This window comes from Varanus komodoensis, unplaced genomic scaffold, assembly GCF_004798865.1.
Source record: "Varanus komodoensis strain SLA01 unplaced genomic scaffold, ASM479886v1 scaffold42, whole genome shotgun sequence".
Classification (NCBI taxonomy): domain Eukaryota; kingdom Metazoa; phylum Chordata; class Lepidosauria; order Squamata; family Varanidae; genus Varanus; species Varanus komodoensis.
In genome coordinates this window covers 5,205,731-5,231,748 of record NW_025335972.1, presented here as the reverse complement: position 1 = coordinate 5,231,748, position 26,018 = coordinate 5,205,731, and the positions used below count along the sequence as shown (strand labels likewise).

Sequence of the window (26,018 nt, the reverse complement as noted above, 5' to 3'; positions counted from 1 at the left end):
AATAAAGTTAAAAAGAGGAAGGCATTATTCCCTCACAGAGAACAGTTTGACAGGGTGCAGTGAAGAGAAGGAGAGTAACAAGGTGATCTATAAATGAACAGGTATATGTAACTTTCACAGGTATAACATGCAAACATTAACATACCTGGGCCAAAGAAAAGCCCTCTTTTCTAGAAACCAGGTAGCATTCCAGAAAGGGCCAGTTGATTTTTGACAGACAGCAGCTCAAGCAAAGGGCAATTCACACCAACCCACCCCCATCCTCCTCCTCTTCTCTGGAACAGTACCCCCTCCTTCAGAACATCTTCTTTATGCTTTGGTATGCAGGTGGGAAAGAGCATGCCATTGTAACTTTTTACTTCTGTAACCTACTAGAAAGAGCTAACTGTCTTATGTGTAAACCTTTAATGATCTATGTATAAAAGGGCCAACTGAGGACTGCGCTGGTGTGCCATCTGGAATGATTCATGGGTTATTCTTGAGAATAAATCTTTTAAAAGAAATCCTTTCTCCCTTGTGTATTTTGGGCATAGGCACACCAGGACATGGACCATTTGGTCAACAAAGGCATATCCAGTCTAAAAATATAAAAGCAGTTCCAAGCTGCCACAGAATTGTGGTCTTATGAGGGACTAATGCAAGGGTCTTTGGGTCCTCAGATGTTGCTGGACTACAGCGCCATTCTCCCTGGACCACTAGTCATGATGGTTGGGCCTGATAGGAGCTGGAGTCCAACTCCATCTGGAGGTTCTCCATCCCTAGGCTACTGCCCTGTAAGGCCACGGCATGGCGAATCTTTGTGTGAGGCTGACTTCCTTTCTTGGATGGCACCTTGAAGCTCTGGACTCTGCCTCTGGGATGAATGAGATCAGCACCACAGTTCCAGGGAGGCAACGGTGGTGGTGAAGGAGACCGAGGATGGGGAGGAAAGACAGGAAGCATGACCAGAGGTGTAGCCAAATCACTGGGTTCTTTTCCCAGCGTGCTGTGCACAGGCTCTAGCTGGCAATGGAATGAGAGCTATTAAACCCCTTCTTCCATGATGGAAGCTGTAGTCCCATACATCTGAATAGCATGTAGCTGGGGAAGTCTGACTGGGGAGCACACAGCTTTTGTATTATGCAGAATACCACCCCCACCCAAGAATGCTGCAGTTCCGCAACAGGGCACGCATCTCCATCTCTTCGGTGCTCCACTTAAGCCTGTTTGCCCTGACTCGGACAGCTGCTACTGGTTCTCTCATAAACCTTGCTATTGGCCATGCTGGCTGGGGATGATGGGAGTTGCAGTCCAAGAGCATCTAGAGGGCCACCACTTGCCCTCACCTAAAAGACTTGAGGTCCTGGCTGTGAAGGCATTTACTGCAAAATAAATGAAATTGCTGAGCATGGAAGGAAGGTGATCTAGCATAGAACTGGGCCAGCCAGAAAGTGGTTTCTGTCTCCTCCACATTGATGCTCCAGTGCAAATGGCCAGATGTTTCTGAAAAGGCCACAAGCACCTCCTGCCATTTGTCCCCCAGAAACTGGTCTTCAGAACCTGGACATTCCATTTACCAGGAGTGCATGAAGCACCAGTCTGATGGCACTCCTCCCTTCAGTCGCCTGCACTGAGCCAGGTGTGTGCAGCCTGCAAGTCCTCTCTTGCCTAACAGAAGAGGGTGATGGTGACGGTGACAGCAACAGGTCCAGCTGCATGTACAAGCGGAGCGTGTAGTCTGCCATGCCCAGAACGAGGGCATCTCCTTCTCCCTGCCCCCACCCTCCACAAAAAGTCTATTTACCCAACAGGTTTAAAGAGATGGCAGAGCCACTTCACAGGCCAACAGACCACAGAGTGGAATCACACTTCGTGTCTTTTGCAACTTCCAGCACAGGCGAATACTTACTTATTGGATGTTGGCGTGGGCACATTTGCCAGAATGGAGAAATTATTACGTACACTCCTCAAACTTGCCAGAACCTACAGGAAAGGAATGGACAGATGGTTAGGCCCACAAACTAGCTCCCTGTAGTCGTTAAGAGGCCCTATGAACAATGTATACAAGTGAGATTGATTCTTATTATGTTAAGGGCCAGAAAGTACAGCTTGGAAATATATGCTGAGAGAGAAAAGTTCTTTCTAGACCCAAAGGGAAAGGAGTATGCTGCCAATGTGTCATGCGGGGCACTGAGACTGGACATTTTCATTTCTTGTCTCCCAGTAAGGAAAAGTGTGACAAAGAGATTACTTCAAAAGCATTTGCACTAGAAGTGACAAAAGAAAATGTGGCATTCTTTTGATCTCTGTTAAAGTGGTAAAACCATAGGCGTTTGTATACATGTGGTTAGAACACATAGCACTAAGCTACAATGCAAGGCTGTTGTAAAACATCATCTACCTTTCAGCCTCAGCCTCTATCAGCAGTATGGCAACAGTAGCAATGGAATATGTCCAATCCATAATATGGACTTAAGACTATTTGGGCTTAAGACCATTTGGAAGATGTTTTAAAATTTTAACAAGTCAGTAAATACACTTCTCCCATCCCTACACAGAGTCTTTCTCTTTGAGTTTGTTTGTGGGGAAGGGGAACAGACATGTTGCTGCCAAACTACAGTAGCACTTAAGTGCTGGATTTCTACAGTGTCTCCTAATAAGAGCACAAAATGACCTTAAAGAATGAAGCAAGACATCCAGTCTGCAGTCAAGGCCTTGTTAGTCCAGTGCTTCCTTGCATCTTTGAGGCAGATGGTCTGATAGGAAGGGCTATGCTGCCATTTTTCAAAATGAGGGTAGACATTTAGAAGCTCTTTAGATGTTTTGGGCTACAGTTCCCATAAGCCCCAGACACCATGGCCAAGAGTCAGGGATTCTGGGAGTTGTGATCCAAAACAATTCAGAGGGCATGAGGTTGCCTCTCCTGTTTGAAAGGCTGTAACCATGCTCAGACATGGGTTCGACTGATACCTTGGTCCTTAGGCAAAGCAGCCCCTTCTGTCACAGCCAAGGAGTGTGTGGAAGGTGTACAAAAAACCCAATGAGATACGAGCACTGATGATCAGTTCTTAAACTTAAGGACAATAATCTAGCCCCAGGTGCAGCCCCAACCTGCAGAGTTATGCAGTTCACCAGAATTCTTTTTCACACTGGAGGTAAGCAAAGATAAAAAGTGGGCAGGTATAAGAGAAAATGTTATTGTTGGCAATCTCCCTGTTTTGTTTGTGGCTTAACATCCAAAACTTCAAAACCTGAAAGTACTTTGTGACTTTGGGGAGTGTCAGCCTCATGAAGATACTGTTGTGAGGATGACTTTGGGCCATTTCCCCACAAAAGAACCCATAACTGTGAGAAGCAGACTTTCCTCCCACAACATGCACAAGGAACCCGGGACATACCTGGGCAAATGGTGTCACTATCAGGTCTTCAGCATGTCTGTGAAGCACAAAAACAGCCAGGTACATATTAATTGCAGGAAGGGAGGAAGAGAACACAGAGCAAAACAAGATGGTAGCCCCAAGACTGTGTGGCCTAAACTCTGAAATGCAAGACTTCTGGGGGAGAAGGGTTTGAATAATGCAAGACGCTTTTGTGTATAGGGCGGGGTATAAATATTTTAAATAAATAAATAAATAAATAAATTCAGCAATGTTTTCAGCCAGACAGATTACTTTGCTGAGCATGGGAATCAACTGTTTTAGGCAGCAAACCATTTACTTTTAATGAAGACAGATCAAAAGGCCTATTCATAAGATCCTGGACTATATTTTAAAGATTATCATCACCCTACCAACCTTTGACTCAACAGGTTAGTTTAAATTTTGGCAGCTGTGTCTTTCCCATTCTGCCTATCCTAACTTTCCTTGGGAAAGACAGAGTTCCTTCACAGAACCTGAGACTTCAGCAGCACCCGCAACTCTAGTTATTATATGGGAAGGCAGCTCATAAAAAGCAGCTTAATGGTGTCCCACCTGGGAACTCTGTAGATTAAACACAAGCCTCCTTGCACCGCTCTGAACTGCTGTCCGAAGGAGGAAACCAAAGGCAGTGTCAGTTGGGATGTTCAAGGACAGTTGCTAACGCCCTGGCCTGGGGTCAATATTGTGACACAACCTGATAGTCATACCACCAGATCTACTACCTTTCTTTAGTTCAGGTATTGGTTACTGAGAAAGGACATCAGGGCTTCCCTCTTGTGCTAGTGGACAACCTGCCCTCAGCTTGCTTGTTACCCAAGGTGTTCACCTGCCCGAAGGTTTCAGGATCTAGTAATCTGTGTCTTTAGATAAGTGGGGGAATCTGTACAGCAGCCAGTGCCCCTTTGTGTGTAGTTTGTGGGTATGCATATAACTCCTTAGAGAAAAGCAAGGAACTTACGCTTCACTGGCAACAGAAGAGTTGCGTGACATGGTCTTCGGCGACATGTCATAGTCACTGTCTGAACGGTACAGGAAGGACTCACGCCTCTGGCTCTGTGGGAAGCTGGGATGAAGCACCAGGCCAGGACTAGCTTGGGAATCCAGTGGGCTGCGCCCAGGAGATGGGCCATTTTCCACCTCGAAGCTGCACAAGAAGGAAAAACAATTCCAAACAATGGTAAGGAAGAAGATGAAGTTGTGTGCATGACTGGCAAAGAACAGAGTCAGTCTCCCTCAGAAATCCAACAAAGGTTTTCGACTGGCAAAGAATACAGTCAGTCTCCCTCAGAAATCCAACAAAGGTTTTTGACTGGCAAAGAATACAGTCAGTCTCCCTCAGAAATCCAACAAAGGTTTTCGACTGGCAAAGAATACATTCAGTCTCCCTCAGAAATCCAACAAAGGTTTCCGCCATAGTGGGAACAGACGAAGCATCAGACCATTGGTTCATCTAGCTCAGCACCATTCATACCAGCAGATGGCAAAAGTGAAGTCTCCAGATGTTTTGGACTTCAACCCCCAGAAGGCCCTGCCCACACTGTCAATGGTCAGGAAAGCTGGAAGTTGAACTCCGGACACCTGCAGATCTACGTTCTGTCTATCTCTGGTCTATGCTGACCAGCAGCTGCCTTTCAGGCGTCAAAGAGGGATCTTTCCCTGCTCTGGAGCTGCTTGGGAGTGAACTTGTAAAGACAGGTTGCTCGCTGTAATTGCAGTTCTTCAAGTGGTCATCTGTGCATTCTCACCACCCACCTGCTGACCCTACATTAGTGTCACTTTCAATTCCAGACTGGGCACTGAAGAGTACTCCTAGTTCTGAGGCTACAGTGGGCAGTCTGAAGGAACTGAGGGAGTAAGAAGAGGGCTCCCATCAACAAATCCTCAGCTGCAGACGGTTCCCAATGGGGGCTCTATGAAGGCACAGCCCCCATCTCTGATAGCACAGAGAACACAAAGAAGAACACTGAGGAACTATCTAATCCTGATGGTGCCCAACCGCTCTGCTGAGTGTCCCCTCTTATTTATTTATTATACATACTTTCATTTATATGCTGCCTACTACCATAGTCTCAAGGTGGCTTACAATAAAGATAAAGATAAAAACACATTAAAAGGCTGAAAACTTCAGTATCAAAATTTAAACCCTAACAATAACAACCAGACAAAGCAGCAGTGCAGGGCAAGGCAGGATCAGTTGCTAAAAAGATATTAAAAAGAAATGTTTTTGCCTGGCACTGAAACTGTAATAGAGATGGTGCTGGGTGAACATCCCAGGGGAGGCTATTTCAGAGGCTAGCCCTTAGAGAAGGCCCTTCATCTATTTGCCATCCCCTGCACCTCTTTGAGAGAAAGCACTTACAGAAGGGTCTCCTGGCCTGATCTTAAGGGATGGGCAAGTTTGTACGGGAGAAGGCGGTCCTGCGGGTACTTGCACCCTAAGCACAAAGGTCTAACGCAAGCCTTTTTCCATTGTGATGCCCAGTCAAGAGCTGCCTCACCATGGAAGCCCACAGAATGCCTGTATTGGCTGCCCTCTGCCACCTGATTAAGGCTGTAAGCCTTATGTATACTCAAGATAGGATTTATGCATAGCATTTGACCATGAGGGTTGTTAGACTGATTTCATTTGGCTGTGGTTACCTGGACTGAGCTGTACTGTCATTAAACAAACTGTTTTTTTTTTTAATTCTGCTTATCTTTAAATCTCTGAATAACTTTCACTGGCAAGACAGCCTATAGAACAATTCTCTGTAAGCCAAGCCTGCACAGAGCTTGATACTAGACAAAAGAAAGAAGGAAAAAAGGAAAGAAGAAAGGAAAAAAGGAAGGAAGGAAGGAAGGAAGGAAAGAATTTCCTCCTTTACATCCTTGACACTTCTGTGAATCTAATGAAGTAAACTACAGAGCTTATGCTACAATGACACTCTAGTTTTTATGATCTTGGGACTCTCTCCTTCCTTCCGTTTTTTGCTTACTTGTTTGTTAAGCAAGCCACTGGTCCTTGTTGCAGCTAAACTTTTCAAAGCATGTAGGCAATTGTTTCCAAATCAGACATCTAACAGCTTCCGAGCGCTGCACAGCTATGTCAGGCTCAATTTTCCTTCTTTTGTGATTGTTCTTCCTTCAACACACAATGTCTTGCCTTGACTCTAAAATTCTGCTAAAGCTCAAGTGCTGGGCTTGGCATAAAAACAAGAAGTTATGTGTATTTATGCAAGTTATGAAAAACTGCACCAATTTTATTGACCTGCATTATTTATTTTAGGCACAGAATGTTAAGTTTTTTAAGCAGAGAACTTGGGTTTCTCTGATGAAGAACTGGAAGGGTTGTACAGAGCATAAATGCTGCCTCCACAGCACCTCCCCGCAACCTCTTAATTATTCCTGTAACTCCCTCTGCTGGTCAATGTGATGCTGTTCCCTATATAGCACCACAACTATAGTCTTCTTTTCTCAGATTGCATAGCCTGTGTTTCCAGAAGGGCAGTTTCTAACACCATCAGCCAAAAGTCATTGTACAGCTTTTTCCTTTCATGGAAAGAAAAAAGATTAAAGAAGCACTTGAGATTTACACATGAACTGTAAGATCATTTGGACCCCTGTGAAGCTCCAGGGTTTGGAAGCACTCCTGGAGTTCAAGTGATCAACAGTGCAATCCTATGTTTACTCAGAAGTAAGTTGCATTGTGTCCCATGAGGGTTAAGCATCCAGAGGACTATAGCATAAAGATGTTTACACTAGAAAACAACTCTGAAGAGACACAAACAACCCAGTGAAGAAATCAGTGCAATCTGAAAGTTGTTCTGGAATGAGCATGGCAAAACAAAATAACTGGCCTCCTTAGCTGATTTCAAAAAGTAAAAGTGCCACCCTAGGCTGCAGCACAAGTGCTGTCCAGTGCTGTCCTTCAACCTGACCTTATGCCATGCTGATTTACTAATGCCTGTCCAACCCAGCTTGCAGTGCCTTTCAATACTAGATAATGGCAATCTCTCATCAATTCAGACCCACCAAGTCCTGTTTATCTAGCTTTTCAAAGTCCTTCAACAGTAATGCAGTCGACCCAGGGCTCACAGGGATGAAGCTCCAATAATTTTTGATCAGCAGGGATGCTGACACCACCTGCCAACACCCTAAAAATTCCCTGTTCCCTCTGGGATTAGCTGCAATCCTCTCCAGAGTTGGGGGGAAATTAATTCACTTAGAAATGTTTTGTTCCTTGTTGTCTTGCCCTATAAGAGACCTGCTCCTGGGGGAGCAAATACTGCTGGACTGGGTATGTTCATGATGAATCAGCCCAGCTGCCTCTAAGTTTGGACTCTCCTTGGGAGCACAGCTGGGGGGACCCCCATGAGAAGCACCTGCATTGCAAAATTTACTATTATGCTTCTGCGCCTGTGGCCCCTTTTGTGGACAAATTATTCCACAAGCCCATTGCCCACATCTGTGACAATCAAGGCCAAACAACCAGCCAGTGGAACAAACTTATCTCGGCTGACCCTCAGACCGGCATCTCTCTCACACATACCGCCCATGCCCCAACAGTCTCCCCACTGACCCAGAGGGCAGGGAAGGCAAGCACAGAATGATTGCCCGATGCCACTCTTGATGCCAGTTGAGGCAAGGGTAGCTCACTGCCCAACAAACCTTCGGATGGACACATGGAGACTAGGCAGAGTCATGATGCGGTCCCCACAGTCCACCGCGGATGCCATGTGGGTGGGTCTGCCCTCCCTGTGGCCACAGGGGCCTGGGCTTCACGCTGTCCAGTCCAGATACCAAGCAGTCTTTTCCCCTTGTCTCTCACCCAGCAGAGTGCAGAGGGATGTTGGTGCAATCAAGTTGAGAAACAGCCCGGAGTTGAGGGGCTGACTCATGACTTGGCAACAGAGACTCAGGCTGGGGTGGAGGGGGTGGGGGTGGAGAAGGGCTAACGGAGTTTGCTCCAGCATGTTCAGAGACAAGAGGGCATGGCAGTAGGAGTGTAAGTGGGTGCGAAGCAAGATCGTCAGCCCCTCTCAGAAGATGGGAAGTCAGACTTCCCCTCTGTTGTGGTTTCGGCTCATTATGGCTTCAGTTAAAGATGAGACAACAGCTCCACCCCAACCCCCACACACAAAATTATACAGGCATCCGCAATAGGATGGCCACTTCTGAGACTGAGGGACTGCCAAAAACACCCCTGCACAAAACTTTAGTGCTTGATTGATCACAGTACTTCATTTCAATGTATGCACATATGTATATGTACACATCTCAGAAAAAGAAGAAAAGAAACGGAACTCAGAGAACACACTTGTTCAACAACATAAAAGGTTTGTTTCAGTTTAGTCAAGTGGCAGTTATTTTGCAGAAATTCCTTCCTCTGCTATAAAAATGGACCCAGAGCAATCCTGATTGTCATTTGGCAATAAGAGACAAACTACCATTCACATGGGAAAAGGAAAGGCAATAAGAGACAAGCTACCATCCAAATGGAAAAAGGACAAGCTACCATCCAAATGGGAAAGGAAAGTTAAGAACACATCTACCCTTGGGGAGTTTTATACTCACAAATAAGTCAGCCAGGGTGACTTGTTTTATATTGTTAACTTGTTTTATATTTTTATTGTATAATATTTTAATTGATATATTTGTGAGCCACCCCGAGGCTTTGGCGAATGGGGCGGCATAGAAATTTTCTAAATAAATAAAATAAATGAAATAATTCAAATACCATGGATCGCTTTTTCTAGTCCGTGTTCAATATTAGTAGCTCCCACACTTGTGGCTTTGCTCTAGTCACCCTCAGCACAACCTATACCACAGGGTTGCTATGAGGATAAAACAGGAAAACCTGCATGCACCCTGTCCTGTTCTCATTGGAGGAAGGCCAGGATACAAACAGTTAAATGAACTGTTTTCTAAACTATAGCATTATTTATAATATTGCACTGTATTGTACTTTAATTTGTAAGCTGCCTCATGTAAGTTTGGCTCTAATACATGGGACAAAGATAGCAAAAATCATAATGAAATATAACAAATGATAGCAATAATATTGCATGTATCAATAAGTGCCATGCCTTGACATGGATGATTGCATGTCATACAGAAAGAAGTAGATACGCGCCTCTTTAGTTATATACAGAACAGATGCTGTTTTCCTGAATTGTGTACCTACTTCTGCAGTCACTGACTGAGCTAGTTCACTCAAACAAGCAAGCAAGCAAACAAAAAGCAAACTGTGTTGTTTGTAAGTGTGCACATGGGAGCCAGTGAGTGGGCCAGTTCCTGTGAGCTCATCCACTTCTACTTTTCTGAAATCACTCAGAACACCCCATTCCTTGGTTATTCTTGTGATTTGCAAACCCAGCTGTCTTAACCAATAGTTTTAATACACATTTAGTAGGCAAACAAAGGGCATCTGCTATACACTGATGTGCAAAGAATTCCTGGTTGCTAGCTGCCTTTTCTGCAATCCCTTTCTAGCAGAAGTTGCCAAGAGCAGCTGCCTCCCCACCCCGCAAAGATGGCCCAAGGGATTTTTGGTGTCTGCAGTAGAAAACCCAAAATGAAATGCTTCCAGCAAACTCTGCCCCAGGAGCTTCATATAACAGCCCCACTCCCTGATTGTCAAATTGTACTGGCCTAGCTGCCCTAGGAAGACACTTGCCCTTGCACTCATTGTGAGGCTGCCTCCATCACCCTATCTTAAGGGAGACAGGCAGCCCCAAGTCCAAAATGAAAAGGCTCTTCCATACCCTGCTTGTGACACCAAGTCACTAAACCCTATACTGTGGGCACTTGCAGTTGAGGGATCCTAGTGCTAAAGCCAGAATGCCTGGTGCAGCCATTTGGGTTTTTTTTTTGTTTTGTGTTTTTTTCCTCCCCTCTCCTTAATTGATTTTCTTCAGTAAGGCAAAGAGATGGAAGGCATGGTGGGAAAGTATGGGAGGCTTACAAGTGGACGACAACAACATCTGGAACAAGCCACCTCTGGCTAAATTCTGAACAAGAGAGGGCAGGAAAATCCTCCCCTGGCAGCACTTGGAGGAATTTACTAACATTCTTTCAGAGGGACGCTAAGCTTGCTGAAGGCAGACCTCCAGATAAACCAAGCTCCAGAAGCTTGAGCCAGAAGCAGGAAGGAAAGGGCTAACAACCTTCTGTGAGCACCAGCTCCCTCTTCAGATGAAACCCCTGAAGTGCTTTTAAATTTGCCAGGGGCTCATATTTCTGATCTGCTTCCCACCAACTTGCGTTTCTTTGTGAGTCCTGAACTTAGGAAAACGCATAAAAAGACAGCTGCTGATCAGCTTATAAACCAAGGGCTTATTTGATGTGATTGGCCAGTATGTTCCCAACATTGTGTCAGACCAAGGAGAAACACCACACAGTTCAAGAGTCATAGCCCATGAGCCCATGTGTTGTGAGAGAAGGTGTGAGGAAGCTCCTGGATGCTGTGCACATAGCATCATCTACAGGATTCAACTTTGCTGTGGGGGATGCTTTGTGCATAAATGCAAAATTGCACATATCTAAATGCACTTCTTGTGCCATCAAGTTGCTTCTGGCTTATGGAGATCCTATGAATGACTGCCTCCAAAATGTCCTGTCCTTGACAGTCCTGCTCAGCTCCTGTAAAAAAATACAGACTGTGCTGGATTGCAATTTTCAGCCAGCATGGCCACCTGCAATTTAACACATCTGGAGGGGGGTGGAGGGCACCTAATTGGGGAAATGCTGAAGTAAAATGTGGCACAATCTCCAAGATGTTTATAACCACACAGCTCTAATGCCTTGGTATTAATACATGGTAAAAAAAAACATTAAAAATAGAAGTAACCCAAGTTTGCAGCAACTGTAAATATGCCCCTCACTTTTGTGTCAGGGATCAAACAGCCTTGGATGATCATGTGCTGTCCTCTGGCTGGGCTTTCTGGTTTGCCTGGGGAGGGATCTGTTGTTAACAGCTGGGCAGGCCTTAGGAGGCCTCTCATCCTCTCATAGTGAGAGCAGCTCAAAGGGCAGGCCTGCCAGCTTCCCTAAGGACAGCACACTGTGACTATGCTGGAAGGGGAACACCTCTTTATCTCCCACCCTTCTCCCATCAGACAAACCTGAGACTAGCTGAGCTGCAACTCAAGACCTAAATCACGAAGCAGGCAGCCTGAATTTCCCTTTACCCATCAAACTCAAACAGTTTATTACATCGTGTTTCAGTAGCATGATGACCATTTCATAAAAGGGCAGAGGAATGCTCTAAATCAGAAAATGGAACAGATTTCAGCTCTGTTCCTTGAATCCACTAGCAAGCCCTGCCTCTGCTCCGCCCCTTTCATGTACAACCAGCTGCTGCTCCAATGGAAGTTGGGCTGTGGGTGCTCTTGGAAGTGACCTGCAGCACCAAAACATATTATGCAACATTTCTGCATAAGCGGATTTGGGTGTCTCCCTTGACTGACAGGGACTCAAACCAAGAAGGAGGGGCATGGGGGCTTAAAGCAGCCAGTACTGACAGGGTATGCTAATAGATGGAATCCTGTGTTTTAGGGGAGGGCAGTCTTCATGCTTGGAGGATTTGCTTGTTTTTTGCTTTTGTTTTTTACTGGGACCCTAGGAAAAACCAGCCAGGGCCTAGTACAAAAGGCATGCATTTAGAATAAAAAAAAAAAAAAATCTGATCCCAAGAATTGTTTTTGGAGCACCCAAACAACCCTTCTACACAAACACCCACTCCTAGTTAAATGAAGTTTGCTTCATTTTAGCAGCTATTTTGATGGAAAGGAAGCTTCACTTTTTTTCTTTTGTTAAACATTTGGGAGAGAAGTTGTTGCCAATCTGCTTCAAATCACCAAGAAGTCTACCAATAGATTCCACTATATCTTCTGCCCACCCTTGCCGCATTTCCCTTGCTAAAGCCATACCGGATTTCATAGACCATGGGTCCTCAAACTACGGCCCGGGGGCTGGATCCAGCCCGCCATGCCCATTTATCTGGTCCACCATGCCCATTTGGACCCACTGTGCGTGTGCCTGCCGCCGCCCACCTCGCCCCGCACGCAGGGAGGCAGAGGTTTGCTCGCTCAGAGAAAACGATCTCCAAGCGAGCAAGCCGCTGCCTTGTGCGCCCGCCTCGTGGTGCGTGCCCTCCCCTGCCCGCACCTCGCCTCCCCTCGCTGCATGCGCCTGCCTGCACCTCACCTCGTGCCCCAGCTCAGCACACGCGCCCGCCCGCACGCCCCGCACCCGCACCGGCCCATGCGCACCGCCAGCACCGCCTTTCCAACCCGCGGCCAGCACCGGCAGCTTTCAACTGGCCCCCTGGTGGAAAAGTTTGAGCACCCCTGTCATAGACCAAGACACTGAGATGCAGGAAAGAAGGTGTGAAGTGAGCCCAGGAGTATAGATTGTCTTGGGAGGGATGGAGTTGCTCTGCTGTGCGCAAAGCAGAGGAGCATCCTTGTAAGAAACACAAGCCTTCTGTGGGCCAGCCTCTTCCTCTCTGCTATTGCCGCTGCCCATTCATTTGGCCTCAGAAAAGTAGCCCAGAAAAGGCGGATGAGGTGCTGCTCTCTCTCCCTGCCTTGCCTCCTTAGACGGAACAGCTGAACAGGCCGTGACAATGAGGAGGAGGAAGAGCTGGGATGGGAAGCACCCGGAGTTGGCAGTGGAGCTCTTGTCAAGTGTCCTTGTCAAGTGCCCAGTGATGCCAGTCTCTGGCACTATCCCTGCCTGGTCTATCCATGCAGTAGACTTCCAGATTTTATATTTTGCAGTAACTTTTCTTCAAACTAAATACTGGCCTGACTGTGGAGCGATCCTTCCATTTCATGCAGTTTGCTCCATCCTTTTGGCAACCTTCTTAAGTACTTAAGACTCAAGCATAACTTTGTATTTCAGCTCAGCTAGGCTATCTCTGCACATGCAAGGATCTTCCACTGACACATGAGGCTTTCTCAGTGAATACTTTTGGAGCTGACTTGCTTGGAAATTCCTCCCAAACACTGCCAGGAGCAGATGTTAAGAGCTGCCTACGTCATTCCCCAGAGGGAAAGGGAGCAAAGCAGATAAGATTAAGGAATCCTCACGTCAATGTCAAAGTGGGGGCAAAAAAGGTAACGGGGCCTTATCAGTGCCTGGACAGACAAAGAATAAGGGGAATGATTTATGCTGGCAAGCAAGGGACAAAGCCAGTTTCTTTTTCTTCTTCTAAGGACCTGCTAAGGAATCATTTAATATTCCCTTCCTTCCTTTCCTCCTTCCTTTCCTTTTGCATCTCATTTCCCCATTACTGCCCTTGGTTGGCTTAAGGCAGAACGGATAGTGCATGTCCAGGGTCTGGAAGCAAGGCTTGGCTGGGTCCTGTTGCATTTATTACTACAGTTTACATAATATGAAATGGAAACTTGCAATGGGTTTTCAGGCTATTTATTTAAAGACTCTGTAAACAATCTTCTAGGGTGAAACCTCCCAATGTGGTTTCCCGTTCAATGCATGCACAATACAAACTAATAACAAGTTTAAAACCAAGACACCAAAAAATCCATTACCTAAGTCGCCGGAAACAGCAATAATATTAATTACAACTAACATGCAGCCAAACAAAAGTAATAATATCATAAAACACTAGCAGCACAAAAGAGCAACCTAGTAAAAACTTGATTTAAGAGAAAGCAAATATAAGCCGTGTTTGTTAAGACCTGTTTAAAGGCCAGTAAGGACAAGCCTTTGCATACCTCATTTGGAACAGAGTTCCACAGGAACAGGGCCACTGCTGAGAAGGTGCTGTCCCTGATACAGCCACCCTGGCAAAGTTTATAAAGCTGATCTCAAGAGAGTTGTCAGGCCAATATGGGTGAAAGCAGTCTTCCAGGTAACCTGCTCCCAAACCATCTGGGGCTTTAAGGTGGAAGCACATGTACTAGAGAGTAAATCCCATTACACATAGGGGAGCTTGCTTCTGAGTAAACATGTATACAATGAGAAAGCATAGTTTAAACTTATGCTCACTTATCTGGGAATAAGTAGCACTGACAGTTCTCCTGCGTAAAGATGCACAGGAACTGTGACAGTGGCTCTGGCTAGTCCAGAATCCAAGTGGATGAAAGAGCGGTGGGATCCTTCCTAGAGTAGCCTCCTCATTCATCTGCATGGCATTCCTGGTTGCCTAGGACTTGCAGGCTTGTTGTTAGATACAGGACAGGCAGAAGATCTCCACAGAGTGTAAACACTGGAGTCCTGTGAAAAATGGTTGTATACTCTCCCTCTGATTACATTTGCTTTTTGCAATGGAGTTCATTGATCTGAGATACTAGGTTGGCAGGCCTGGTCATACAAGCACATATACTCTAATAGGTAACTCCTATTCTAGTAACGCCTTTCCCCATTTTGCCTTTTGCGGAGAGCACGAAAGAGTGATGTGTAAGGATGAGAGGGGCCTTGTGGCGCCTCCAGGCAAAAGGCTTCTTGTACTATTTCATCTTTTTCCCCTTAACAGAAGTTGTGCAAAAACATGGGGGAGTCATGAGATGAAAATGGGGATGTGTGGACTCCTATAAAAATCTGGGAATAAGACAGGCTGAGGGCACCATGGAAGCCCTGTGTGGAAGCACCCTTGATGTGGGGGCCTGGGGAAAGAGGTATTTACAAGTACCCTGGTCACCTTCTTTTCCACTATGAAGTTTTGGAGACTATGAAATCATATCCTGGCCAAGGGAGCCTTGTTGTATTTTGCTTTAACCATCTCCAGACACACAAGCTTCCTATTAATATACTACGGCAGTTTACTCTCCTCCATATTTGAAGACCTAATAGCAACAATAATGCAATCAACGTACAAACGGAATAGAATGGGGCATGGCATTAAGTAATTCCAGAATACAGTGGTACCTTGGCTCACGAACTTAATCCGTTCCAGGACTCCGCGTGACCCAAATTGGTCGTGAGCCAAGTCAAATTTCCCCATAAAGTTCAATGTAAATAAGGTTAATCTGTTCTGTAACTATTTTTTAATCAGAAAATTTTGAAGCAATAAAAATTAAAAAAGGGTTAATAAAAGCAAATAAATATAATGAAATTTGGGAAGATTTTGTAAAAACGGTACTGATAGAAGGCAAAGGCTGTAAACCCCATCAAGATTATATGAATTTCTGGAGGGGATATAGGTATAATTGAAGTATATTATATATTATTGTTTTAGTATGTGAATGGTGGTAGTATTGGTCTCCGGGGTGGTGGGTGCACTCTATTATTTATTCTTTTCTTATTTATTGTGTTTGGGTTATGTTATATTATTATTGTTGTGAAGTTTTGTATTTATAGTTTTTTTCTGTTAAAAAATATAAAAAGGAGGGGAAAGAAAAATTTGAAGCAAAGTGACAAAGCACAACAAAGATCATGGCCATCTTCCCCCCAACACCGAGCACAGGAGCGGCCATCTCTCCATCCCAGCACGACCGTGATTGTGCCAGTCATCCCTGCACGGGTGAGATCGTGGGCGCACTTGGTGGGGGGGAGACGGGCACACTCGGGGGGGAGATGGGCACGATCATGCTGGTGGGGCGAGATGGCCGAAATTGTGCTTGCGCAGGTAAGATGGGCATGATCACGGGCATGCTCATGCAGGGAAGACAGGTGCGATCGCGGCCATCTCCCCCCCCCCCCCCCGAGCACAACCGCGATCACGCCTGTCTTCCCTGCACAAGCGTGACTGCGATTGTGGCCATTGCCCCACTCAGGGCGGAGGGGAGAGATGGCTGAGATCGCGGTCGCCACCCAATGTGGAATTCGCAACCTGAGTCATTCGTGAGCTGAGGTACCACTGTAGCTTGTTCACTGAGTCCTTACTCCATGAACAGCATGGTCCTATCCATGATTACTCAGAAGCAAGCTTCACTGTGCCTTATGGAAACTGTTCCCATGACAGTATGTTTAGGACAGCAATTCCTAGGCATGTGAATGGAATTTTTTTCTCAGGCAGGTGCATTTAGGATTTGGCTAATAAAAAGCAATATAACACTGGTAAGAAAGTATATTACATTGCACCATGTTCTGCTTTTGAAATTTCAAAATACTTCATCGTGCCCATGTCAGGGGGATACATGCCTTTCATGTAGATGACCCTGAACTCAATCGCTAAGTTGACAGAACCTCTTGACAGGAAGGCTTGGAAAGATCCCTGCCCAAGATCTTGGGCTAGCTTGGGCACATTCCCCAACATGGTGCCCTCCAGCTACTTTGGATTGCAATTCCCATACTTCCCGGTCATCTGGAGAGCACCAAGCTAGGAACGAAAGGACCAAGTGGACCAGCAGTGTAAGGTAGTTTCATATATTTGTATGCAGTAGGGGGAAGGCAGCCAAATTCCTTCCTAAACAGAACATCTAAAGTTCAGGGGAAGAACTTTGTCTACCTAAGGCAAATGTTCAGAACCCTTCCTTCAGGTCCACTTTACCAGGACCCTGCTAGCCAGGCTGGGAAACACCATTTGTCTGAGATTTTGGAGTACTGCTGCTGGTCAGAGGGGTTGACGGCAGGCTGGACAAAGTAATAGTCCAACTCTGAATAAAGGTTATTTAAATATCAAGTAGATATGTGAAGAATGGGTAGTACAGAAATGTAATAAAGTACTGCTTATGTCTGGGGAAGGTGACTCAAATCATAACTCCCAGAATCCCTGTCCACCGGATGTCCTGGCTGGGACTGAAGGGAGTTGAACTCCAAAGCATCTGGCACACACGGTTGCCTCCCGTTGGCTAACAGGGAAGCTCAGGCGAGCACCAAGGCTATCCACACACGAGCAGGGCATTTTAAGCTCCTTCCTGCACGCAGGGCCACCTACCTATGCCTGCAGTATTTGCACATCACCAATACGGCTACCAGAGCATGTTGCACTGGTGGAGGAAAACTGATCTTTTAGGTTGCAGGAGCACATGTGCTAACGTGCTTCAAACAACACACTACCTGCATGCAGCTTCAGTGTGGAGGGGTTCTCCTGTGGTCTGCCAACATTCAGATTGGGTCCTGAGGCTTATTTATTCTCAAATATAGCATTATGGGGTTATCATTTTCTGCGGTCATCTGCCTGAGTGCACAGGATTTTTCTAAACTTAAGGGGACTGCTTATGATCACTTCCTAAGAGGTTTATGTGCAGGTGAGAATGCTGAGTGCATGTGGCACCCTCTGGAAATGTGAAATGGAGCACAGCCGAGACTCCCACTGCCAAAATCTACAGTTGCCTTTCTGCTTCCAATTAAGATTGGGTGTGGTTATTTCTTTGGAAGGTCTGTGGTGTGCTGAGGTTCTTTGCCACAGAGTTCATTTAAGGTTGGGGCACCAAGCTGGACGTCACTTTGGCAATAGGGTTGCACAAGAAAGGAGCGTTCAGAGGATGCTACTAAGGACTGGAAAGTGGAGAAAAGGTGGGCAGCAAGCCCTAAAAATGTGCCCAAGCCCTAAAAGCAATGCCAGAGAACTGTCTGCGCAGTGGGAGGAAGTTAGGGAAATGGACACTTTCTTACACACTTGCCAGATCAAGAGGCAATGGGGTAGAGAGAGCTGGTGAAAAAAACCCTGCCACCCAGTCATCCAGAACTTTTGGAGTCCAACCTCAGTAAGCACATGCAAGTTCAGGGCTGAGCTAGGATCAGTGGAGACAAAGGGTCAAGTTTCCCGGTTCAAGAAAGACGTTATGCCTAAAGCAAAGAATCTATATTACTAAGACCTTCATTAAGAGATTTTGAGTTCCTTACTCAGGTCTGTTGACAGCATTGCCATCATCTCATTTTTGGCTTGGTTGTTCAGCAACAGTTTATAATGACAATACAATAAAATACAGTAAAATGCCATACAATCTTATCAAAAATATAAACAGAACAGCTAAAAAACATGTAATAGAGAATAGTCATGTAAAAAACATCTGGGATGGTAAATCCTCTCAAGCCATGAATGCCATAGGTGGCTTGAGGCCTGCCACTCTACCCTCAGCCTCATTCCTCTCACCTGCAAAATGGGGATAATATTGATTATGCCTACCATACAAGGTTGTACAAGATGGAACAATACGTAACACATGTGGAGTGCTTTGAACATACAGAAGAGCTACAGAAATGTGAAGAATCCTCTCATTCTACTCAAGGAGAATGTGGGCGATTCCCCCGACTTTTTTGACTTCACTTTCTCTAAATAATGATCGTCCACGAGGCTCCAAGCATGCAATGCCTGCAGAAGGCTTTGATCAAGAAGCCTGTGCTCTCTAATACTACCCCACCCCGCAAGGGCAATCAACACTTGAGTCCCGTTGCTGTTGTGACATTCCTGGCTCCTTTAAGGGTTTCTTGAGTGAGAAAACAAGATCTGCTTCCTCACTCCATCCAGACATCCTAAACTTGTTAGTAAGAGCTGACAGTTCAGTGGGCAGTGCTCCTACAAAAATCTGAGGGAGCCGCTCGGATTGCAGCTCTCCTTAACACAAACCTTCCTGTGCCTGAGCCACAACAGTCGAGTGATCAAGTCAGCTCTAGGGATTATCCCCAGTGCCAGCCAGGTGAGTGGATGGGAAAGGTATCAGACTGTGAGTGTTTTGGATGCAGCAAAGAACTGTGCCCAGTGTGCTTCTTGCTGTGGGGACAAGGGGTAAGTGCATTTAAGGGGTGGCATTTCAGAATAGTGGAACAGCAAAGAATAGGAGAGGTACGTGGCAGGTCAGTGTGTACCACATGCCAGGAGCTGATTCAACACATTCTTATCCAAACAGAAGATCACATATGCATGAGTATGAATAAAATTGCACGCCCGTATAGGCAGATGCCGAGGGGAGTCAAAATGCCAGCGAAGAAGCACTGCACACTGAACCTTCTTTGCAGTTGCAATGAAACCCTTGTCCAGGGTGTCTCTCAGTAAACTACAACACACCACACTCCTGGGCAAAAATCTGCTCTGTTTTCCATTTAATACCCTCAACAGTTAATTCAGAGTCAAGCCAAGGCATTTTGCTTTGGGAGTTACTCTCATAACCAAAGATGATGTATGACACCATGGCAAATCTCCACTGTGAGAGTGTGGAAGATCAGGGGATGATTTGGGCTGAAATGTAGGATGTTGGCACAAGCAGCTCCACACACTCGACTAGTGCAACAAAGGAAAGATGGAAGTTCATAGCGGGTAACTGATGCTGGACCAAAAATATCAAGAGTGAGATTGATAGAGTTCTATTATCTAGCTGCCAGTAACTCAGCACACCCATACTAAGTTAGCAGAGATGGGGATTATTTTGGGAAGACAGCTACAATGCAAATGTTAATGCTTTGGATGGAGGAAAAATCCAAGGCCTAGCCCAAAGAAGCTCATTTCCTTCAACACTGTCAATGTCCCTTTTCAGTCCTAAGCAAGACAGGATTGTTACGAATTTACTGTTTGAATCAGGGGACAGCAAAGAAGCCCAACAACCTAATGCAACATCATAACCCTAGACCCTTTGGATTCTTCAGCCAGCTCGAGGTGGTGCCTGCCCATGTGTCGGTGCAACCAGCCTTCTGACCCTTGAAGTGGCTTTATTGTGAGCAAAAGTATTAGCGTCCAGCTGCTGGGCTGGAATCCACCACAGGGTCACAGCCTGACCGAAGGTGGGTTGCAGCAACAGTACTACCACCACAGAAACATATGACAAAAAAGGCAGTGCTGTAGTCAGAGCCAAGGAAGAAGAACATCTAAAACTTCCTATTGCCATGCTGAAGCTTTGGTCTATTTACCTTACTATTGCCTAACCCAAATGGCACTTGCAAAAGTATCAGGAGCAGATCTTTCCCATCACTGCTGTGCGGGATTAAACCAAGGACCTTCTGCATGCAATGTGCACTCTCTCTCATTGAGCTGTACTGCTCCTTTTGGGTGGCCCATGGTGCCCCAGCTTGAAAACTGCTAACAGAAGAATGTAAAATGGTCCAGGCTGCTATCATGGTAGTGGGGGATGACCTTATTTCAGGCCCCTTTCCTGACTGTCCAACTTTAATTCAAACAAGCAACCATTAAGGGAGAAATCCTACGAATATTTAGACAGAAAACATGCTCACAACACCCAGCATTCGATGAATAACAGTGCTTTTTCTGCCTGGGATTGTATTCAAACTCTCTCACCATTTATCTCTGGAGATATAAGGGAACAATATACAGGTAGGATTCCATCTAATGGCTCAGAAAGCTTGCTCCCACTTTCCGACGTTCAGAGCAGAGTACAAATATACTGTAAACTACAAAGCACGTGTTAGTCAGTTTTAATTGTGTTAAAATAATTTAATAAATTAAGCCTTGAAATACTGAAGCTTTCCCCCCAGATTGTTAAAAGGTGCTTTGGAAGAGGGGTCACAATCCATAGACTTTTATCCTGCTAAACAAGCTTGATAGATTTCAATGCTGTTTCTAAAACTTGTTTGTCTGGAGCAGGGGTCTCAAACTCAACTTACCTGGGGGCCGCTGGAAGTAGAGACTGGGTGAGGCTGGGCCGCATCAAGTATTCCACCACCGTGGTGGGGGTGGGCCGCTCATCCCGCGTCGCTCCTGGAGGCCGGCCCGGGCGCCACCAGCACTTTGAAGGCCGCAGGGCCCCTCCCCTGTGCCCCGCCCATCCCGGCAATTGGCCCGCGGGCCGCAAGTTTGAGACCCCTGGTCTAGAGAGTACTCTGGGACAAACCAGTGTGTGTATGTTTACCACAGAAAATGAAGGCTCTCTCATGCCACTTCTAATGCTTTTACAAACTAATTCTTGTCCCCTTCCTAACTTTACTTGTGTGTGGGTTTTGCATTGACTTTCAATGCCCCTATCCCCTGTACAAGATACCCTTTGGCCTGCTTGTTTCTGGCTACAGGCCCACTTCTTAATGGGATGCCAAAGAGAATTCCACAGCCACAGCTGAATGTATCGTGAGCTCTCTTGGGTATAACCCAAGTGGAATCTCAGCTGCATTCCCAGCTGGCTGGGATGCTGACCCATCCTCCTGTCTACACCAGAGGTCAGGCAGGAGCAAATGGGGACAGCAGCCCTGCAGCCTTTTCCCATATCTGCAACAAAGCATCAACCAAGCCAGACACATATACTCCAACACCAGGCAAACTCCCTCAAGCCGCTTAGAGCAGTATCAAGAGACATAAGGAATGGCCAAGCCATCTCGGCTCCTGAGTGCACTGCTGACCCAGCTGCTGAAGAAACTGAGACATCTAGAGGACTGGGACACAGCATTACCACACCAGACTGCTTCTTCCCCAGAGCTTATATATAGCTCCTCTTCTCCAATTTCCCATTTGACATTTCTCTGCCCTGCCAAACTAAGCATGCAACAGTAATGACAACTCCCTCCCAACGGGTATGGTGCTGCCAAGGAAAGCTGCTGGAAAGGAAAGGGGGACAAGAGAGTTTAGCAATATGATTGAGACAGGGGTGTATCTTTTAGAAAAATCCTTGGGGGAATGAAAACCTGTTTCATGACTGCCCTGTGCAGGGCAATTCCAGGGACACTGATTCAGAATTGAATTCCATGGAATTCAGTGGGACCTACTCCCTAGAAAGCACATACTTACAGAATCTTCTACAGCAAGATGGGTGGCAACAGTACACAACACGAAGGGAAAACAAACCCAAGCCTTCATTCCCAAGGACACAAAAACATATGGCTCACTGTATGCAGGCAGAAAAGCCAGCCCTTACTCCTGAGTCCAAGAAACTGGTCAGCACTTGCACAAATTGCTCTTTCCAAAGGATGGCGGCGGGGGGGGGGGCAATCTACCATGAAGCTCTCTTACACAAGCACTACTGCTGGGCACATGGATGGTGTGCTCTGTGCCACTCTCATTTATTTAATTGGGGCTTGTGAATGAGAACTTCCCAATGAATGGTGCCCAGGAGCATGACTGAAGCCACAGTCTTACACCTACTTCCCTGTAAGAGAGCCCCACTTGGCTGGACTTATTTGTGAGTAGTGAAGGGCACAGGCTTGTGCTATAAATAAATACTCCTCTCAGACCCTTCTGTTATTCACGCCTCAAGAGCAACATTATTTTGTTTTTCCTCCTGAGTTCTGAAGAGGTTCAAGCCACATTCAACTCTCCACCCATCAGTATTCCTTGTTTATTGGAAAACTGAAACCCATCTCCACGCCCCTGTATGCCCTGCCTTTGCTCAAGATTTCCCTGTTACACTGCTGAATCTGACAAAGAGGGCTTTGGACCAGGCCTGCTGTGTTTCAGGTTGGGTGCAACCCTGGGCATGTTTCAATAGAAACATGTGCTATGACTCTCAGCCTGGCTAGCTGGGGAATGCTGGGAATTGTAGAACTCTTCTCTTTCTAAATACAGAACATGTTCTCTGTCAGCTGTCACAGAATGCATTCCCACAGCAGATTTACACACCATTTCTTTTCTGAACTTGTTAATTCTAAACAGCAACCTGACATCCAGAGGCTGGGGTTGCTGGGGTATGGAAGGGCTGAATCCCCACAGCTAGTCTGCCTTAGCCTTCAGTACCTGGGCAGGGCAGCAGCAGCACTAAAGCTGAAGGAGGCCCCACCATCAGATGTGAGGTGAAGCAGGAACTGAAAGAGCACAGGGCAGTGGACTGACCAGGCCTGCCCAGTCACAGAGGCCAATGGGGCATCCTCCAGAATGCCGGAACTCCAGGGGGGGAGCCTGCCCCAGCCATGCCACTGCTTCAGGAAAAAAGCTACTGCCTGTTCTTCAGGATGATGTACCCCAAGACAGCTGAGTAGTGTGCCAGATGACTGGGAGACTCCTCCTGCTTCCCAAGGGCTGCAAGGGACCTTCCTATCTCTCTTGGGTGCCCAGATCCTAGGGGCAGCTTTGCAGAGAAGGGAGAAAATTATTGTTGCAAGCCGCCCCGAGGCTTCGGCGAATGGGGCGGCATAAAAATGTTTTAATAAATAAATAAATAAATAAACAAAATGAGGACAGTCCTTCTCAGTGAAAATAAGAAAGCAACGCCCCAGTGAACTCTTGCCTGCTCAATATGTGCCACCATGACATGTCCCACATCTCATGAGGGAGGCGGCATTCTCACTTGCCTAAGGTAGCAAAAGGCCTTGGGCCACTCCTAGTAACAATTCTTAGGAAGAATATGCATGGGATGCAGAACCTTCACATGCCCCCCCCCCAATTATTATCAGCTTAGTTGAACTGGGCGGAAAGGGTACATGTGTGCCTGTGTTGTTTCAGTGTGGGAGGGGTATCAGTGGAGGGTTTTTTCCCGGACATCCATGGGTTTCTAGATGTTTCCTAAATATGGAATGAAGCTGCTTTGGCTTCTGTGTGCAGTGTGAAGGAGGAAGGTACTCTAATTCACATGTAATGTCCATAGCAATTTTTGGATGCTCCAAAATGTGACAGACTCATTTTTGCTTATTCCATGATCGACATAGGAACCCAGCAAGACAGCTGTCATCATAGTTACAGCTGCAGATAGAGAACTGCGGCTAAGAGAGGACGAACTAATTGGGAAGACCACCCAGAGAATCCAGGGCTGTGGTGGGACTTGAATTCCACCCTTTCCTCCTCTGGACCTCATGGCTGCCTCTGCCTCCCTGAACATTTAACCCTTAGCCTGGTTTGTGGTGGCACTGGAAGCTCTGAGAGACAGCTGCAGGAACTCTGACCCTGTCCTTTGGCCTCATGTGACCCCCACCTCCCAAAATAAGGGGTGTGTATCATTATGCTCTGTATCACGTAGCAACCCTCACACAGGCAAAAGTCACGCAGACACTTAATGCCAACAGTGACGCAACATTCGGAGGTCCAGACTAATTCTTACGGAAGGCAGTGGCACTGACTGAAAATGGGACCAGATGGGAAGCCAGAGGCACAAGTAAAGCTCTTCATACACAAATCCCCAAAAGCCACAATGGGAGGAAGGATGGGCATAAACCCCGCTGCCCACTTGCTCCAAGCAGCAGATATGACTTGAACCTTCCTTCTGGCACCCGGTACCAGACAGACCTTCCCCTCTGCACTTGGCCTGGAGATTTCCTGCTCAGCATGCCTGCAGGAAAGGGTGGCGCCTCTCAAAGCAAGATCAAAACTAAAAGCAGACACAGGCAGGCAGGCAGGCAGGCAGGCAGATGTGTCTGTCCCCTTAATCCCATCCCTTCCTACTAATGGGCATACCAAATGCAGTCGCTGTTCTTGCAGGGCAGCATTGAGCAAGGCAGAACCAGGATCCCAAAAGCGCGTATTTCAAATGAACCTTGGTGGCAGTAAGATCACCCCACGATGGCAGCTCAGAAATGGAGGGCACTAGAGGGCAGACAATCTTCTGAACAGGGCAGTATTGATTTAGTTGACTGTACATCCTGCCCGTCCTTCAACACAATTGTGCTTCCAGGACAGTTGTCAACACCATTAAGAAGGATAACACTGAACACTGGACTGATGCATCCCAGGCAGTGTGCAACGCCTTTTGTGGTTAGAGGAGCAAGGCTGGCTGGACAATGTGAACAAAGCATCTGGAGCGCTGCTATTATTCAAGGACATCAGAGAAGCTGTTCACAATATGACAGGTGTGCTTGCAGGATCTCTGGATAAACTGCGGAGCCCACCAAGTTACAGCTGCCATCAGGAATTTTTACGGATGCCAAGAAACAGCACGTGGTCTGAGAGATACATCCCCCACTATGTCATCACACCCGGGATTGGAGGCGGGAGCCGGGAAGACTAGGCTACAACTCTGGAAACTTCTTATAGTTGCCAAGACACAGCATATAACCTGACAGTCATTTGCTGGGGATCTGTGCAGAGGAGGCTGAGCAGGTCCCACTCTAAATCTGTGGTATCTCTAGGGCTTGTCCAAAGCTGGCAATTCCTGTCCCACACAGAAAACATTAATGGACTGTTTGTATTGTACCTAAGGAACAACATAAAGCTGCCTTCATCTGTCCAGCCTCTGCCTACCTTCAGTTGCAACTTCTAGCATTCCCCAGGCTGCACGGCTGCCAGGGGGATTTGGGGAATTGTAGTCTAAGCATCTGGGGGAAGGAAGGTTGGGGGAAAACGGCACAGAGCCTTGAATGGGCCCCAGGCTCACTCACAACCTAAGTTCCCCTCCCGCAAGCCAGGAAGTCAACTGTTTCCAGTTGTGGGTTGCCCTCAGCCCAATTTCTGCAATTTTCAGCCACAAAACTTTACCCAGGTGGTGCACCCCCTTGCACAGGATGCACGTGCTTTGCTGTTCCCCCCCTCCCCCGCAGGGGAGTCAGCAACCAAGCTGAGCTACAGACCTCACCGACTTCGCCAGCAGCCGGTGCCGCTTAATGTCCTCCTCGCTGAAGGAGAAATGCATGTCCACCTTGAAGGCAGCGGGAGCAGCAGCACGGTGGTGACCCGGCAGGAGCCCGAGGAAGCGAGGCGCCACAAAGACCTTGGCTGGCATGAAAGAGTCCGGGAGGGAAGTTGCTCATGGAGGAAGAAAAGAGCACTCAGAGTTGGTCTCGGAGTCCCAGAGACAGCCCAGGCACTGGGGAAGAGCAGTCCTGCTGTTCTGAAAGTCGCCAGCACTCAGAGCTCAGCAGCGCCCAGGAGTTCAGGCTGGAGGAGGAGCTGCAAGCTGCAAAGCCCGGCATCGGATTGTTGCAGCCGGCTGT

The 26,018-nt window shown here is 46.8% G+C and overlaps 1 protein-coding gene across 4 annotated transcripts in view; it reads right to left on the bottom strand.

Moving 5' to 3' along the window:
• Positions 1-26,018, bottom strand: part of PDE4A (phosphodiesterase 4A) — a 99,617-nt gene that overhangs the window by 56,072 nt on the left and 17,527 nt on the right. The window contains exons 1-4 of one of the 4 annotated variants that reach the window (XM_044443800.1): positions 25,656-25,921; positions 4,357-4,542; positions 3,378-3,414; positions 1,889-1,962 (exon numbers count right to left, since the gene is read on the bottom strand). In XM_044443800.1, coding sequence (XP_044299735.1) covers positions 1,889-1,962; positions 3,378-3,414; positions 4,357-4,542; positions 25,656-25,807 — 449 coding nt within the window. In that variant the 5' untranslated portion in view covers positions 25,808-25,921. Of the gene's footprint in view, positions 1-1,888; positions 1,963-3,377; positions 3,415-4,356; positions 4,543-8,045; positions 8,191-25,655; positions 25,922-26,018 lie in introns of those variants that run through there. The other 3 variants (XM_044443803.1, XM_044443801.1, XM_044443802.1) reach the window with 3 other exon arrangements.